The sequence below is a fragment of the Myotis lucifugus genome, unplaced genomic scaffold (genome assembly GCF_000147115.1).
Source record: "Myotis lucifugus unplaced genomic scaffold, Myoluc2.0 scaffold_259, whole genome shotgun sequence".
Lineage (NCBI taxonomy): Eukaryota > Metazoa > Chordata > Mammalia > Chiroptera > Vespertilionidae > Myotis > Myotis lucifugus.
The window spans coordinates 618,317-634,394 of record NW_005871307.1 but is presented as its reverse complement, the minus strand read 5'-3'; the positions used below and the strand labels follow the sequence as shown (position 1 = coordinate 634,394).

Below are 16,078 nucleotides of genomic sequence, written 5' to 3'. Positions count from 1 at the left end.
AGTAATTGTATTATTCCTACCATACCACTACTATTAGCTTGGGCTATGGTGGCTTTTCTCCTGGATACCTGCTACAGCTTCCAACTCCCTTTCCCCTTATCCTCTTTCCCTCATTCTAAACCCTGCATTGCTGCCCAAGTGGCATATTTAAAATGTAAACCTGAGCCTGGTTGCCACACTACTTAAAAGCCCTCCCTCTCTTCTGTCATCTCCAGGGCTTTTCAGTCAGAGTGCGGCCACGCCCCTGCCATCTGCCCTTTTGCCCCCCTCACTGCCCCTGCTAACCACATGGGCAGGTATCATAAGTAGCAGCCAGGTGAGCTGCACAGTTCCTCTAACAAGCCAGGCTGCCATTTGCCTCCAGGCCTTTGTTCTCCCTGTGGAGGGAAAAATGCTGAGAAGCCTTCCCTGCCCCCAGGTGAATGGTGACCCTTCTTCACTGCCAAACTCCTACAGGAAAGGCTGTGCATCTCACCTGAGCACAGCGCCTGACATTAGAAATATCAAATAAGTGGTAACTCAGGTGGCGCTTTCACAGGTGAGTCTAATTAAACATCAAATGTCCTACACTGGACTGTTTTGTGTGTGTGTGATATATATATATATATATATATATATATATATATATATATATATATATGTGGCTAATATGCAAAGTGTCCCCTTGGGAGTTCAACCGAGAGTTCATTCGCTCATTATGATGTGCGCTGACCACCAGGGGGCGGTGTGGAATGAAGGAAGGCCCCAGCCGGCAGTCAGAAGGCCCTGATTGGCCCTGATCACTGGCCAGGCCTAGGGACCCTACCCGTGCACGAATTTCATGCACCAGGCCTCTAGTCCATTATAAAGATGAAAGTTTGGTCTGGATGAAAGCAGAGGGCTTCTCCGAACCTCAGTCCTTTGGAGCTTCTGCGCCAGCCTAGATCCTAGGTCTGGAGGACATGGAGCTTGCGTTGTAACAGAGGGATAACATCACATAGTGACAAGTATAGGCAAAAGGAAATAAAGCCAGGTGATATGTTAGTGAGAGCTGAGAGGACTAGGGACATTTACACAGGACGAAGGAAGGGGGGGCACTCTGAGAAGGTGACATTTGAGTTAAGATCCAAACAATGGGAAGAAGGCACTCTCATTGCATCCCAGTTAACAGCCCTTCCAACTGGGGTCTACCGAGGAGTCTCAGACAACAGAATCTGGCTGTAGGCCATTCTCTCCCGGCACTGAATCCATGGCCTGAATCAAATGAGACATCAAAGCACCAAGCACAACTGCAGAGTAACAGGGGTTCCCCTGCTCTGGGAGGCCCGCAGCTCCTGCCTCCTATCAGGGCCTGTGCTTCCTGTAATAGCCCAGCCTGCTCTGCCTGGCACCCCTGCTCACAGGGGCAGGCTCATCCCTAGCGGAAGCTAGAGGTCCCTCCATCTATGACATGATACAGAATAAAGTCTCTTATCCCCACAAGCCTCCACTGCCCGCTCCCCTCATCCCATCCAGCTCAGCTTCTCCCCCTCGAAGTAGGCACCTCTCTGACCATGTTCCTGCTGCTGCTGCTTGCCCCCTGCATTCCGCCTAAATGCGTATTTGGTATCCATCCAAAGCGGCAGCCATCAGTGCTCACTTTCTTGCAGAGCTATCTGCCAGATGCATTCTGCTAAAGTATTTCACTGCACTTTCCTTGTCACAGCCCTCCTTCCCTTTATTGCTATCTCCCCCTATCGATCTGCAAACATGCGCTCTAGCCAATCCTAGACAAATTGTTTCTGGCGTCTCCTGGCAATCTTGACAATCAGAGCAACTGTTAATACACATGCACACACAAATACACATGTTCGATTGTTTGCAACACCTGCTGGCATTTTCTTTGTCTTTGCAAAGTACTAGCAGCTGCCAATCCTTATGCATGTAATACCTCTAATCCCCCTAACAACCCTATGATGTTGGTTGGCTTCCTTGTTTTACAAACCAGGAAACTGATGGTAATAACAGTGCTTGCCGTTTTGCTCTAAGGATTAAATGAGATAGTGTATGATATATACTTACCACAACACCCATCACAATGATAACCATTTGACCTCTTCGTCTCCATTGCTTTTTATTATAAACTAAGTAAAGTGAAAGATAATATCTTAAAATTAGCATAAGTATAAAAGCCAGCATTTTTATTTTGAAGTGCTTGTGTGTTGTTGTTTTTCTTGCTAGCCAATCCCATGACTACTTTTTAGAAGCCAAAATATTTGCCTCTCTATTTGCCACAAGCACTGAGATACAGCCAAAGGAATTAGGATGGTAAAGACCATAGCAACTACCTGTTCACATCTCCTCAATCCCTGTCCCCCAAAACCGAGCATTTGGTCCTATGCTCTGTAAGGAACGTTAGCCCAGTTTGGACTCGGGAGCAGCAGGCTCTTAGGCCTAACTTGTCCCTGTACTTCTCACTTTCTCACATGTACAAAGCAAGTCTTTAGTCTCCTCCTCTCTCCTCTCCATACCTTCATCCCCATCACCACCACTTTGGAAACCCTACATAAGACATATTTCAAAAAACAGCACACGTCTCAACCAGCACCACCATGCCAATAGGCGTCCCTCAAAACAATGTGTTCCGTGTCAGGTGCCTGGGAATTCTTATTAAACAAGTCTCCCAGGAGGGCACAATCTCAGAACCTTTCATAGGCTATTGAACATGTGACCATCCAGGAGGCACTAGAGAACCCAGTGCTCCCCAAGGGAACTTGGCTTTCAGCCCTTTTGCAGGAAGGCGTGTTAACGGTTTGCTAGATCGGAACGTGGGATGCAGTGCACAGTTTGGGAAACAGGGATCTCTGCCCTCTGCCAGGAGCGAATGGCAATGGAGGGCGGGGTGGAGGGCAGGATGAGCTGCCCAGGTCCAGCTCAGGAGCAGATGGGACAGGCCCAAGTGGAAAGAGCGGTGAGGAAGACAGGTCTTGTTGGGGAGAGCCATGAACAGGGGAAAATTCAAATGCAGGAGGTAGACTGGCCAGATGTGATGACTATTGCCAAAATCTTTGCTTAGAGATCTTCAAGTTCTAACTACGTGGCCAGGACTTGGGGAGGGAAGCAACTGATAGAACAGTTTGGGAAGAGCTAGATTTTACCTCTTCTACCTTCTGAAGCCTGATATAGTGGCTCTGCAGAAACGACCATTAGAGCAAGTCCCTTAGCAACCCCCTCTCAGACAGGCCCTGGGATACCGCCTAACTCTGCAACCCGGGCAGGTCATGACTGGCTGGGACTTGATTTGGCAGAATTTGTAACATCGGAATGATTTGGGCACCTGCCTCACAGGAAGCGGTGTGGCTCACAGAGGCAGTCCAGCGGGAACAGCACACGGTGCCCACGGCTCGGGGTGTGCAGTACTGCGACCTTCGCTTTGAGGGACTGCATTTCTTTTCCCTTCATCACCTCTGCATCTTTCCTAGGTCAAAAAGAAGAGAGACTGGCCCTGGAAACGGCCCTGATGTACGGGGTTAAAAAGCCCCTCAACACGGAAGGCATCGTGAAACAGAGGTCTGACGTGGACATGGACTTTGTAGTGGAAAATGCCGTGCTGGGAAAGGACTTCAAGGTCACCATCACCTTCCAGAACAACAGCCCGAAAGCTTACACCATCTCAGCCTATCTCTCGGGCAACATCACCTTCTACACCGGCGTCTCCAAGGAGGAATTCAAGAACGAGACATTTGAAGTGGCTCTGGATCCCTTGTCCTGTAAGCTAACTGGGGGGCTGTTCTCTCCGGGGCCTGAGACCTGCTTCTCTGTCTGGCTTGGGCCCGATACCCCTAATAACTTTCTGTTGAGTGAAGGTTCTGCCCCAGAGTTCAGGAGCGTGGGCCACATGGGAGAACCAACTTCTTTTAGAGAGGCCTCACCTTTCATCTTCATGCCTCTTGCACAGAAGCAAACACTGAAATTTTCAAAGTCATGAGCCAGCCCCGGGAGTCGTGAAAATTAAATCTAGCATAACCTCTTGCTACTCAAAGTGTGGGCTGAGGACCTGAAGCATCGGCATCCCTCGGGAGCTGGTTAGAAATGCAGACTCTCGGGCCCTCCCAGGCCTGTCACTGAGGATCTGCATTTTAACAAGGTCCCAAGGGCACTGAGTGCATGGGAAAGCTTGTGAAGGACACATCACAGCACGCAGGCCCCCTGCCGGTGTCTGCCTCCCAGTTAGGCTTTGGGGGGACGGGGCTGCTCCCGCAGGAATGGTGGGTGCTGCTTTACCATTTAAAAGGCAGGGAGATCTAAGCTCTGCATGAAGACCATTTCTGCAAATGGATCTGTCTGCTACACGAGGACAGGAGAGAGCCCAGCCTTGGGAGAGGAGATGGGAGGCTCAGGTGTGCTGTCCAGGAGCCTCCGAGGGGGTTTGCTCTCTCTGCCATCTCTCAGGGGCTCTCTCAGCCTTGTCCCCTTCCAGCATCTTCTTCCAGAATATCTTAAGTAGGATTGGGATGGGCAGGCTGCACTTTGCACTGGGGGTTGCAATTTCAGTCAATTTCATTTCTTGGGGTCCTAGTATTTAGTGGGCACAGCAGTTGGTCACACAACTGGCAAAATTAGTCAATTGGAAAGAACTGGTCTCCAGGCAGAGCACATGGAGTTAGATAGGACAGGTCGGAAAGGACCTGGACACTCCCGGGCATCCGGCTTTTGTGGACCTGATGTGTTGACACTGAAAAAGAAAAGAAAAAAGGGTATATGAATAATAAGTTTTGCAGAGCAGAGCACCAAACCACAGCTCCACAGTGTACAAGCTTTCTGCATTTGGTGTCTGTCCCGAGCCACAGTAAGTTCAGAAAGATATTTCCAGAAAAAATGGGAAGCTAGTCCCAAAAATCCCAATCCTAAGAAACCTACCCAAACTTGGGGGAGGAAGCCACGCTCCCTCACTTCAGTAAGGTGGCTTTAACAATTAGGAAACCCATCGGCATGGTATTTCTTTGGGAACTGGAAGAGTAGTCCTTTTTCTACCCCTGGAGGTAGAAAGGGAACCCCTATAGAAAAGAGCAATCAGGGAAGGAGAGTGGTAAAGGACTCGGAGCAGAACAGTCATCACAGCTGTTCAGTGCAGGCAGATGCAGAGACCTTTAGAGCCTGAGCCTTGGAGTGAGACAAGTCTGGATTGAGGTGTGAGGGTCGCCTACTAGCTGTGTGTCCCCAGGCAAGCTCCCCTAGTCATCTGAGCTCACTCTCCTCATCTGCACATAGAAACAATACCACCCACATCACAGGGCTGTGGATTCACTCCTCACGCCTTTATTTTGTGCTTACAAGTCCAGCTTCTGCTTTATGCTGGAGACGTAGCAATGACCAAAACAGAAGTTCTCACTACCCTCATGGAGTTTGTAGGCACCTGTGGTGGGGCAGGGGCTCAACAATATACAAGCAAACAAGTGAATATATAGTGTGGCTGAACCTGTAATAGGGAAATAGAAAACAGGCTAAGCAAGAGAGGAAGTGGTGGTAGAGATGAGGTGGTCGGGGAAGAAACCATTTAAAAGAAACTTGACAGAAGGGTAGGAGTGAACTTTCTAACCAGAAGAAACCGTAAGGGCAAAGGCCCTGAGGCCAGAGCATATCTGATGTGTTCAATGAACAGCAATGAGACCAGAGTCGGGAACAAAAATGGCAAGGTGAGAGTGGTGGGCGAAGACCATGAAGAGTTGTAGGCCGCAGTACGCACTTTGGCTTTGTTTCCAAATGAGCTGAAAGAACCATTAGAGGGTTCTGAGCAGAAGTCTGGCATGATCTGACTGAGGTTCTGCAAGATCACTCTGGCTGCTGTACTGAGAATAGACTCTTGGGGGAGTAGGGTAAAGCTTAGAGACTAGTTAGGATGTTATTGCAATAGCTTAGTGAGAGATGGTGGGGTAGCGAGGGAGGTAGTGAGAACTGGTCAGATGTTCTGAAGGTAGAGCCCACCGGATTGGCTGACAGATTGGATGTGTGGTGTGAGAGAAGGCGAGTGAGGAGGAAACTAAATGAGATAAATATATTTGAAATGGATCACATATGGTAGGCTCTCAGTAAATGTTAACTTCCAACATGTTTACATTTTGGGAAACTGAGACTGAAAAGATGAGTTGATGTGTTCAAGGTCACACACAGTAATTAGAGGCAAAGCAGATAACAGAAGCCAAGTCCAATTCAGGCAGGGACAGTGAGCCAACTTGCTGTAACCTTGGGCCCTAAGTGGGCCAGTTTCCTTACTTGTGTCCTTGCTACCTGGCATCCAGCTGCTCCTCCCTCCCCTGAACAGGGAACTAGATGCAATCCTTTTCCCACCTCACAAGAGCTCCATCTCTAAATCCCCTTCTCCTCTCCCTAATTCAATAAATGATTGAGCTTATATGAATTAAGGAGCTAGGATGACGTACTACATTAGCCCTCCCAGTCATTGACCAAACCTAAGCCAGACTTCATATTAACACAGGTCCCACCCTCTCAGCCCACCCCAAGGCTTGTCCTGTATAACTTGAAGGGAGTTGAAGACTATTTCTTGCTTTGCCCTATAGGTAGGGGGCATTAACTGCATGCAATAAGTTGCATATTGCAATATAAATAAATTGCACAATATTGCAAAATACGATTCTAGACTATGATTTAGAAGGTCAGAGTAGATTGCTAGGAGGCTGTACTGCAAAGAAAGTTTTCCAAGCAGAATGGGAGGCATACTTTCCAGATTGATGATTAAAGAAACTGTGTGGGCTAGAGTCAGCTTGGAAGACTTGAATAACTTAAACCTTCCAGTACCTTCAAAGGTGCTATCATTTCCACTTGGCTATATTTAGTTTTCTCTGCTTTTTGGAAAAGAGATGAGGCAGCTCCAGTCTGTGTCTCCCTTGGCTTTCCCCAGACACCGTAAATGATATTGGCAGCATCCCAGCTCCACCGCTCATAGAATGAAAATCTATTCTTCTTTCTCTTGCCACATTTAATAAACTTTATCTAGAACAATTTCTTGTGCGATGGCAAAACACAGCACTTACATAACATACTATTTCAGGAGCACTGTTCTCTTGGGCTGGAAACACAGCCTAGTTTCCTTAGTGCTATGATTTAGAGGATGCTCTGCCCCCAAGATAAAGGGGTCCTGATGCTGACATTGTAAAGGTAACGAGGGCCTCTGCAAAGATTTCTGGAAAGAAGTCAGGCATATCCCACCAGCCTAAAGGAACCCAGTGGTCAAACACAACCATTAGAAAGAGCCAGAAGACGCCCATATTTTATTACTGGCGGTAGATGGAGGCAAAATGCATGTTCTTCAAGGCCTGTCATTTTGCCACTCCATCTGTGCAGATCTGGGGAAGTGAAAAGCAGGCACCATGTGTTCATCCGAGGTTGCATCTAACTGAGGGGCAGAGACTTATTCATCTGGACAATTAATTTCTGGGAGAGCCATCTAGGCTCAGGCCCAAAGAAGGCAGCATGATTGGTCATTAAAAAATGCAGAATTCAAGGGCCAACATCAAGGCCAGTTCATAAATGCAAAAGGCTGGCTCTGAATGGAACAGGACTGCCCAGGAATCAATCCAAGTCCTTCAGCACTTGTGTAAGATGGACCAATACCTTCTAATACCTCTGCATAGCCTAGGGCAGAGTTTCTCAGCAGAGGCACCATGACATTCCAGACGGTGGATAATTGCTGCGGGGCCGTCCTGTGCATTGCAGGATGTTTAGCAGCATCCTTGGCCTCTATCCACTGGATGCCTGCCAGTAGCAACCAGTTCTGACAACCAAAAATGTCTCAGACATTGCCAACTATGCCTAGGGGCGGGGGGAACAAAATTGCCCCCAGTTGACAACCACTGGTCTAGACTAACCAGCCTTTCCAGTTTGCCAGGAATTGAGTAGGTTCTGGGATACAGAACTTTTCATTTTAAAACTGAGACTGTCCTAAGTCCACCTTAACTCTGCCACTTCTGCTGCTAAAAGCCCCTGTCTCTGGGAGCTTTGCAAACCTGCAAAACCATCATCTGGGCATCTTAGTCAAGGACAGACCCTGACCCAGTCGGTGAGGTGGGTGGGGCTGGAGAACCTGCGTCTGTAACAAGCTCCCGGTGGCGGTGTCCGCTGGCCCACAGACCACACTGGGAGCAGCAGGCCTGGGTTGGAAAGGCCATTCTTGCCCCTTTGTCAGGGCTGATTCTGTGGGGAACCCCTGGGGGTTGGGGCACTACTTCTCAGCCCCCGGCTGCACACCAGAGTCCACCTCACTGAGCTGGGGCCCCTGAGATTCTGATTTGATTGGTGTGGGGTGGGGTCCACCAGGGAAGGTTCTTAAATAGTCCCAGGTGACTGTGATGTGGAGCTAAGACTGGGAACTCTTCAGCCAGAGGGCTGGAGGCGGCCACAGCACCTGCTCATCTGTGAGGAGCTTCCAAGTGGGTGCTGATGCCTCTCAGCCGTGAGCCAGCAGCCAGGAGGCCTCCCTGTGCTCCGGCGCCGTCTCCTTGCAGCCTTCCTTCCTGGCTGCAGGGGCCGCTGCTCATTATGGAGAGCTGTCATGAACTACACTCTGCCCTTGAAACCGGCAACCATGACAGTTATTTCCTTTAATAACTTTTGCAAGAAGGAGGAATCTTTGGCAAAAGGCAGGCATTGGGCAGGGAAGCAGTGGTGGAGACGTGCAATTCCCTGAACGCCTACAGACCCTGTGCTCTGTGTCTGGGGGTGGAGGCACGAGTCACCGTTTTCCTGCTGGGCGGCTGGCTGACGATGCCACACTAGCACGTGGCTCTGCCCAGGCAGGTGGCAGCCGCTGTGGCACTGGGGCCTGGGTTCGGCCTGCAGCAGGACCGCACTTTGCTCTCTAGAATCCTGGGCTGCGGGAAAGGAGAGTGATAGAGCAAGTGGGCGATGCAGCCACAGAACCTCATTGCTGTGGCCAGAGCCACAAGGTAGAGTCCCCGTCCCCAGGCTGACAGTGAGCAGAGGGAGCCGGGCCCTCCTGCCCCTCCAGATGTCCTCCTGAGAGCTAACCTCCGTGACTCGAGGAAACAAGCTTTTGGCACAGAGGCCTGTTAAGTGGCAAATAGGAGAGGAGGTGGGAGGAAGCTGAATGCCTATGGTGAAAACTGGCTTCAACAGCTTCTTTCTCTTCCATAGAAAAATCATGTCAGATTAGTACAGGAAAAGCTGGAAAGAAATCACAGAGCTATGAGGGGGTGACTGACAGTGTTGCTCCAGCGTGGCCCAGGGCCTACGCGAGATGCTGCTTATTGCACGAGGGGTCGGCACTTGGAATGGTGCCCTTGAACGTCACCGCTCCACGCCTGCCATCCTTGGATTGTCCCTCCCAGATCAAAACAGCCGCAGTCAAAACCCCTGGGTCCTTGGTTTTAAACATGGCACATGTGTTACAACAGCAGAAGCACTGTTGGGAAAATCCGACACATGTTCTCCAGTAAGACCTCACTGAATATTAGATTTCCAGCACATTCTTTCCTTACCCAGAAGCAGGAGCACTTATCCCTGATCCCTGATTGACTGTTCCATCTGCCCCTCCCTCACCTTTGCTTTGTTCGGTGGGTGCTGTGCTGATGTGGGAAAGAGGGGGGCGCTCGGGGAAAGGAAAGCAGATCCCATCTCAGTCCTGATACCCAGCATGTTTGTTTCTCTCTGCCAGTCAAGAAAGAGGAGGTGCTGGTCAGAGCCAGCGAGTACATGGGCCAGCTGCTGGAGCAAGCGTCTCTGCACTTCTTTGTCACGGCCCGTGTCAATGAGACCGGGGATATTCTGGCCAAGCAGAAGTCCACTGTGCTGACCATCCCCACGATCACCATCAAGGTCAGTGTTAGCATCTCAGACAAGGGAGAACAGCAAGATCGTTGATTAGTTATTCAGGCTTACCGTGTTTTACTGTGAGTGTGTGTGTGTGTGTGTGTGTGTGTGTGTGTGTGTGTGTGTATGCTCAAAAAAAAAAAAAAATGGAGCTAGGATCCTCCTGTTCTTTGAAAGAAGTAAACCACCCAAATATAGACATGCACATATAACACTTTTCTCTCCTCTCCAGATCTAAATATATAGATCTGGCTGCAGATATAAATATAACCTGTAGGTATGAACACACTTGTGGAGGAAGATAAAGATGTGTAATGGATACATATACTTAGAATTCTCACTGCCTCCAGCTTAAAGTGGGTCAGGCCTGGCATGAGATGGAAACCGCTTGGATCGTCTCCACCTGCACTTTGGACAGTACTGCTGTTCATTGCGATATAGTTGTAGCCAGTAGAATGCACAAACTGAAAGGTCAGCGAGATGGCAATGACTTTTCATCCAGGTATTCACCTTGCAACCACCAGAAAATGTCCTCATGCCTTTTCCAGTAAATAACCCCTCCCCCGTCACCAGGATAACCACCTTCCTGACTTTTGTCACCATGGGGGTGTTTGTTTGTTTTTTTTGCGCACTTGGCTAGTAGTTTTAACATTTTCTCCCCATTGAGCCCCAGAAATCTCTGCCCAGGTGGCTGAAAGGAACTTGGCAGAGGAGGGCTGACTGTGGCAGCCTGTGTGCTCCCGCGTCTCAGGAGCACTGGCAGCATCTTGCAGCCGCGTGGCTCACACTTTCCCACCCTGTGAGCAGGTACCCAGCCGCAGCAGGGTCCGCGGAGTCCCACACCTCCTGCCAGCCTCCCCAGGACTTAGAGACCTTCCCAGGCCGCTGGAGAACATTGTCCTTGAAGTGACTGAGTGATTAGCACAGCTCCTGAGCTGCATTCCTCAAAGTGATAGACAAATCAAAGTTTGACAAAATTTTCATATTTTAAATGCCCCTAGAGTTGGGAGATGGGCAATGGGCTAGGAAGGGGGAGTTAGGCCTTGTGTCTTATAAATAATTTTCTGTGGATCATTTGTAAAGTGAATCATTGTTGTGTAGCATTCAAAGTGGCAGCCTTTGTTGGGTCTCAGACATGTGGATGACACTGATGACCACCCTTCAGTGAGTCACCCCAGGACAAGGCTCATCCAAACAGACATGTAGTGCCCTCCGAGGGCAAGAACCCCAGACCCTGCATTTCTAGAAAGGCTTCCATCATCATCTGTGGTTATTTTACCCCAGTCACCTCCCACAGGTGAGCACCAGAGGCCTTGAGAGGCAAATTAAAATGAGGATGTTCAGGGCCTGCAGGCAGAAGAGGAAACAAAGGCAAAATGGAGACGTGCATTGGTATCCCTCCAGAGGTGCCCTCAGTGCGAGAAAGCATGAACCCAATAGTGAGAGGCTCTGGGTACCATAAGCCGGGGCCTGCCCACCACCCTCAGTGGGCAGGCTGCCCCCATGGCCTGCTGTCCCTGGGAGACATGGGGCAGTGCCTGCAGGGTCATCCCAGCTGCACTCAGAGGCATCCCTTACCCTTTCCCACCAGAGCAAGGCCTGCCTGCTCTCCCCAGTTACAAAGCCACAGCCTGTCCCTGGGAAGGGCTGGGAGAGAGCATTCCAAGCTGCACAGTGATCAAACCACAGCATGAAACAGAATTTAATGGCACCGTTGATAATGAACTGAGTGTATGAAAGAAACTAATAACTTTCATCTCTTAGGCATTATTAATTTGAAGGTTTATTTGTTAGTTATCTTCTGGGTTTACTTAAAGAGCAGTTTCACTCCCCAGGGGCAGAATCAAATACCATCTCCAACAAGTTGAGTGAGCTGGGCAGGGAGGGTGCACTTTTTAAAAAGTTGTGTTTTTGTTTTATTTTTAATTTCCATTAAGGTGTCAGGGATGCTGTTTCGGGAGGAAACTCAGTCAGAGGCAGAACCATTTGACTGGGACTCAAGCGTGAGAGAAATGGACGTTGTGGCTTCTGTCCAGAGCCGAGGTTGTTCAGGAAAGGAGGCAGGAGGCAGCCTTGCGTGAGCTGCCCCTTAACCACTAACCCCATTAACCACATTAACCTCAAAACAAACTAAGTCCCAGCAGGGGAAGAGGTGTTCCTGGGTAAAGCACCTCACACTTTAAAAGCCACCCAGGTGTCCCTGAGCTGTGAGAGGCCTGATTCCAGAAACTAATGGCCTGGGGGCCTGGGAGGCAGCCTAGCCTGCTGGACATATGAAATACAGATGGCAGTCCTCATCCTGAAAGTGACTTAGGGAGGGAAAGACACAGAGGAAAGGCAGGAGGGTGGGGTGAGATGGGAAAGTGTGTAATGTTTATGTTTGTTCGTTCCCCCCCATGTCCTGTGTGGTTCAGGGTTCAGGATCTGGAAGAGGGCTGCACGCAAATGAAAGAGACAAGTAATAATTTGGAAATATTGGGGGGCCAGGCAGGCAAGTCCAACTCAATGGGAAGGACTTCCACTGGTGCTCAGGCCTCGCCAACCTTTTATTGGTTTGGGATACACCCATAGCCCTTAGGTAGGCAATTTCCAGTAACAGGCAGACTAGCCCATCAGCAAGGATTTACATAATAATAAATGGGGAAGTTGCTTCAGCTACCATTGTCTGGACTAACAGTGGGTGCGCAGCCCTGACCTTTGCCAGGGCTTCAAGGGTCACCAGCCTTCCGGGTTCCTTGTCCACACCTCTCTGCTAGTGAAGACAATAGACAGCTTCCCACAGGAAAGGAAGGGAGGGAAAGGGGGAAAGGAAAGAGGAAGAAAGAGCAGAGGGGAAGGAGGGAAGAGAAAGAAAATGTTACACTGAAGTATTACACAGGAGACCTTAGGGAGAGGAATCAAATAAACTGACTAAAACAGGAATTGGAGAGGGAGCTAAATGCAACAAAAGTAAAAAAACACAATGGCTCAGAGGTCCAGAATTGCCAAATTCTAGGAAAATGCTAGAACTCTCTGTGCATCACTTTGAGTCTGACATGGTCTACAGCTGACAGAACCTCTCAAGTTCTCTGCCATGAATGTGCTGGGCACGGGGAGATGACATGTAAGCCAAGGGTTAGGAGGACATGACCTTCCACTCTTAGCTCATGGGCAGGAGGAAGGAAAAGACCAGAACACAGTGATGAAAATGATAGCAGCTAGAAAATATTGAGCTCTGTATTATTAAACTTCTCTTCTATTTTCTTATTTAATCCTCAATACCATCTTATGAGATGGATATTATTATAATCCACACTTTACATATGAGAAAACTAAGGCCCAGAGAGGCCCCCTGTGGTATAGAAGTCAAGACATGGGCTTTGGGACCAAACTATCTGAGCTCAAAACCTCTTTTCTCAATATAATAAGTGTGTGACCGTGGACACATCACTTCTCTTTCTTGGCATCTTTTTGTCATCTGTAAAAGAGAGATAATGGCAATACTTCCTTCATAGGGTTGTTGTCAGTATATAATGAGTTAATGGATACCTAAGCCCAAATCAAAGTCAATGCCAAGTATATGTTGGTTGTTGATATTATTGTCATTGTTACTGTTCATAAGCAACTCGCCCGTGAGCGAGTGCCTGCTAAGGGAAAGAGTGAAGCTTCTAACCCAGGTCTTTTGCAGATAACCACTAGGCTAAATTGCTCTCACACTAGAACTTCCATAGAAAGTGGAAGATGGTGACTACCTTCACAAAGTGTCTGTGTTTTTCAAGGGAGAGAGATGACCCAATCATGAGTTTGGTTGAAGTGGGGTATCAAAAATTAAGGCAATAGATGATCCTCAATGAATGACAGCATTTCAAGCAGTAGCAATGGATGAAGAGACAGCTCCAGATCCTAGGAAAAAACCTAATCAAGGACAAGGAGAGAGGTCGATGGCAGGTATGGGGAGCAACTAGAAGCCTGCTGTGGCTAGAGCTGAGGCTGGAAGCAGAGGACTAGTGGTTATAAACCTAGAAGAGCAGCTTGGGGCCATTTTAAGATGAGTCTAAAATTTTTGAATGAGAGCTTTATATTTGAGTCCATGAACAAAGACTTCAGTGAAGACTCTGGAGCATAAATATAACATTACTAGAGGCCCAGTGCACAAAATTCATGCACCTGTCGGGTCCCTAGGCCTGGCTGGCAATCAGGGCTGATCTGTGGGGCGACTGGTGGGGTGATCAGGGGCCCCCTGCTGGCACCCGCCTTGGCCAGCCTGGGGCCTGTGGGCTGGGGGCAGCTCCTGCATTGAGCGTCTGCCCCCTGGTGGTCAGTGTGCATCATAGCGACTGGTCGTTCTGCCATTAGGTCAATTTGCATATTAGGTTTTTATTATATAGGATTGTCTCCTTCCCAAGAGTTGGAACCTCTTTTCTTTCTCTTCCTCAAAGCCTTTGCCCAAGTCATCATCTTATTCTGGGAATCCCCAGCTCAGCCTGGGGACTGCAGTTTCCTGGCAGCAACTTTGCAGCTGACCTTAACGAGCCCCGTTTTTAGAGCAAATAGAGGCCAACCTGAAACAATATTGAGCCCTAGCAAAGGAGCTGGCCAGTGGACATGTACTCACATCCTTATGGACCCAGTCTTGGATTACATTCTTCCCGCCAATCATCATGCATGAGTCATAGTGTATGATCCGCATATGGAAAATGGCAGGGAGAGACATTCATTAAACTTTAATGAGCACGCATCTCTTTTTCCATGCTATCACAATATTTTGATGAAAAAAAAGTATATTTTATTAAAATCAGACATAGAATTTTTCTCTGCCTTCCCATGTGTTGATGGTTGTAAGAAGCTTTAAGTCAGAAAAAGACTCAGGCATTTTGGTTTTTAATGAACATCTATTTTTAGGGAAGGATGGAAGCAATGACAGGAATTCAGCTCCAGGCTGCAGACTGGTTTGTCTGGAATCTGTGGTGTGTGATGTGGGAACAGCATTCTGGTGGGGCTCTCCCACTGTCAGTTAGCAGTGAAGGTTTCACATTTTTTCTGCTCTCACCCAAGTCAGCTAGAACAAGAACACCAGGAGGGACACCTGGAGCCCTTTTGTAGAGACACAGTAACCTATAATACTTAGAGATGGCTGCAGTCAGACCACCTGGGTTCACAGTCCTACCTGCTTTGGGCTAATTACTCAACCACCTCAGAAGTAAAATGGGTACCATAATAGTACTGACCTCACTGGGTTTCTGGGAGGGAGCAAAGAAATCCTATATAATAAAGAGGTGATATGCAAATTGACCATCACACCCTCGCATAAGATGGCTGCCCCCATGTGGTCACAAGATGGCCATGCACATGTCATCACAAGATGGCCACCCTCATGTCATCACAAGATGGCCACCACAAGATGGCCAGCAGGGGAGGACAGTTAGGGGCAACCAGGCCAGCAGGGGAGGGCAGTTAGGGGTGACCAGGTCAGCAAGGGAGGGCAGTTAGGGGCAACCAGGCAGGCAGGGGAGGGTAGCTGGGGGCGACCAGGCTGGCAGGGGAGCAATTAGACATCGATCCGGCTGGCAGGGGAGTGATTAGGGGGTGATCAGGCTGGCAGGCAGAAGCAGTTAGGTGCAATCAGGCAAGCAGACAGGCGAGCAGTTGGGAGCCAGCAGTCCCGGATTGTGAGAGGGACATCCCCCGAGGGGTCCCAGATTGGAGAGGGTGCAGTCTGAGCTGAGGGACACCCACCCCCCAGTGCACAAATTTTGTGCACCGGGCCTCTAGTAATTCACATAAAGAGCTTTGAATGGTACTTTGATCATAGTAAGTACTCAATGAAGACCAACATCTATTAGCTTTTACCACACACATTTTTCTTCTCCTCCTCTTTTTCTTTCTCTTCCTCTCTCCTCTTTCTCCCCTTCTCTTCTCCTTCTCCTTCTCCTTCTTCTCCTTCTCCTTCTCCTTCTCCTTCTCCTTCTCCTTCTCCTTCTCCTTCTCCTTCTCCTTCTCCTTCTCCTTCTCCTTCTCCTTCTCCTTCTCCTTCTCCTTCTTCTTCTTCTTCTTCTTCTTCTTCTTCTTCTTCTTCTTCTTCTTCTCCTTCTTCTTCTTCTTCTTTTTCTCCTTCTACTTCTTATTCTTTCTTATTCTTATTCTTATTCTTATTCTTCTTCCCCTCCTCCTCCTTCTTCTTCCTCTCCTCCTCCTTTTCTTCCTCCTTCTCCTACTTCTCTCTCTCTCTCTCATCTCTCTCTCTCATACACACACACACACACACACACACACACCCTTTCTCTCTGAACTTCAG

At 48.8% G+C, this 16,078-nt stretch overlaps 1 protein-coding gene across 1 annotated transcript in view; it reads left to right on the top strand.

Annotated features, from left to right (window-relative positions):
- Positions 1–16,078, top strand: part of F13A1 (coagulation factor XIII A chain) — a 188,196-nt gene that overhangs the window by 156,213 nt on the left and 15,905 nt on the right. Inside the window, exons 12-13 of the mRNA XM_023762749.1 lie at positions 3,441–3,728; positions 9,650–9,810. Coding sequence (XP_023618517.1) covers positions 3,441–3,728; positions 9,650–9,810 — 449 coding nt within the window. The remainder of the gene's footprint in view (positions 1–3,440; positions 3,729–9,649; positions 9,811–16,078) is intronic.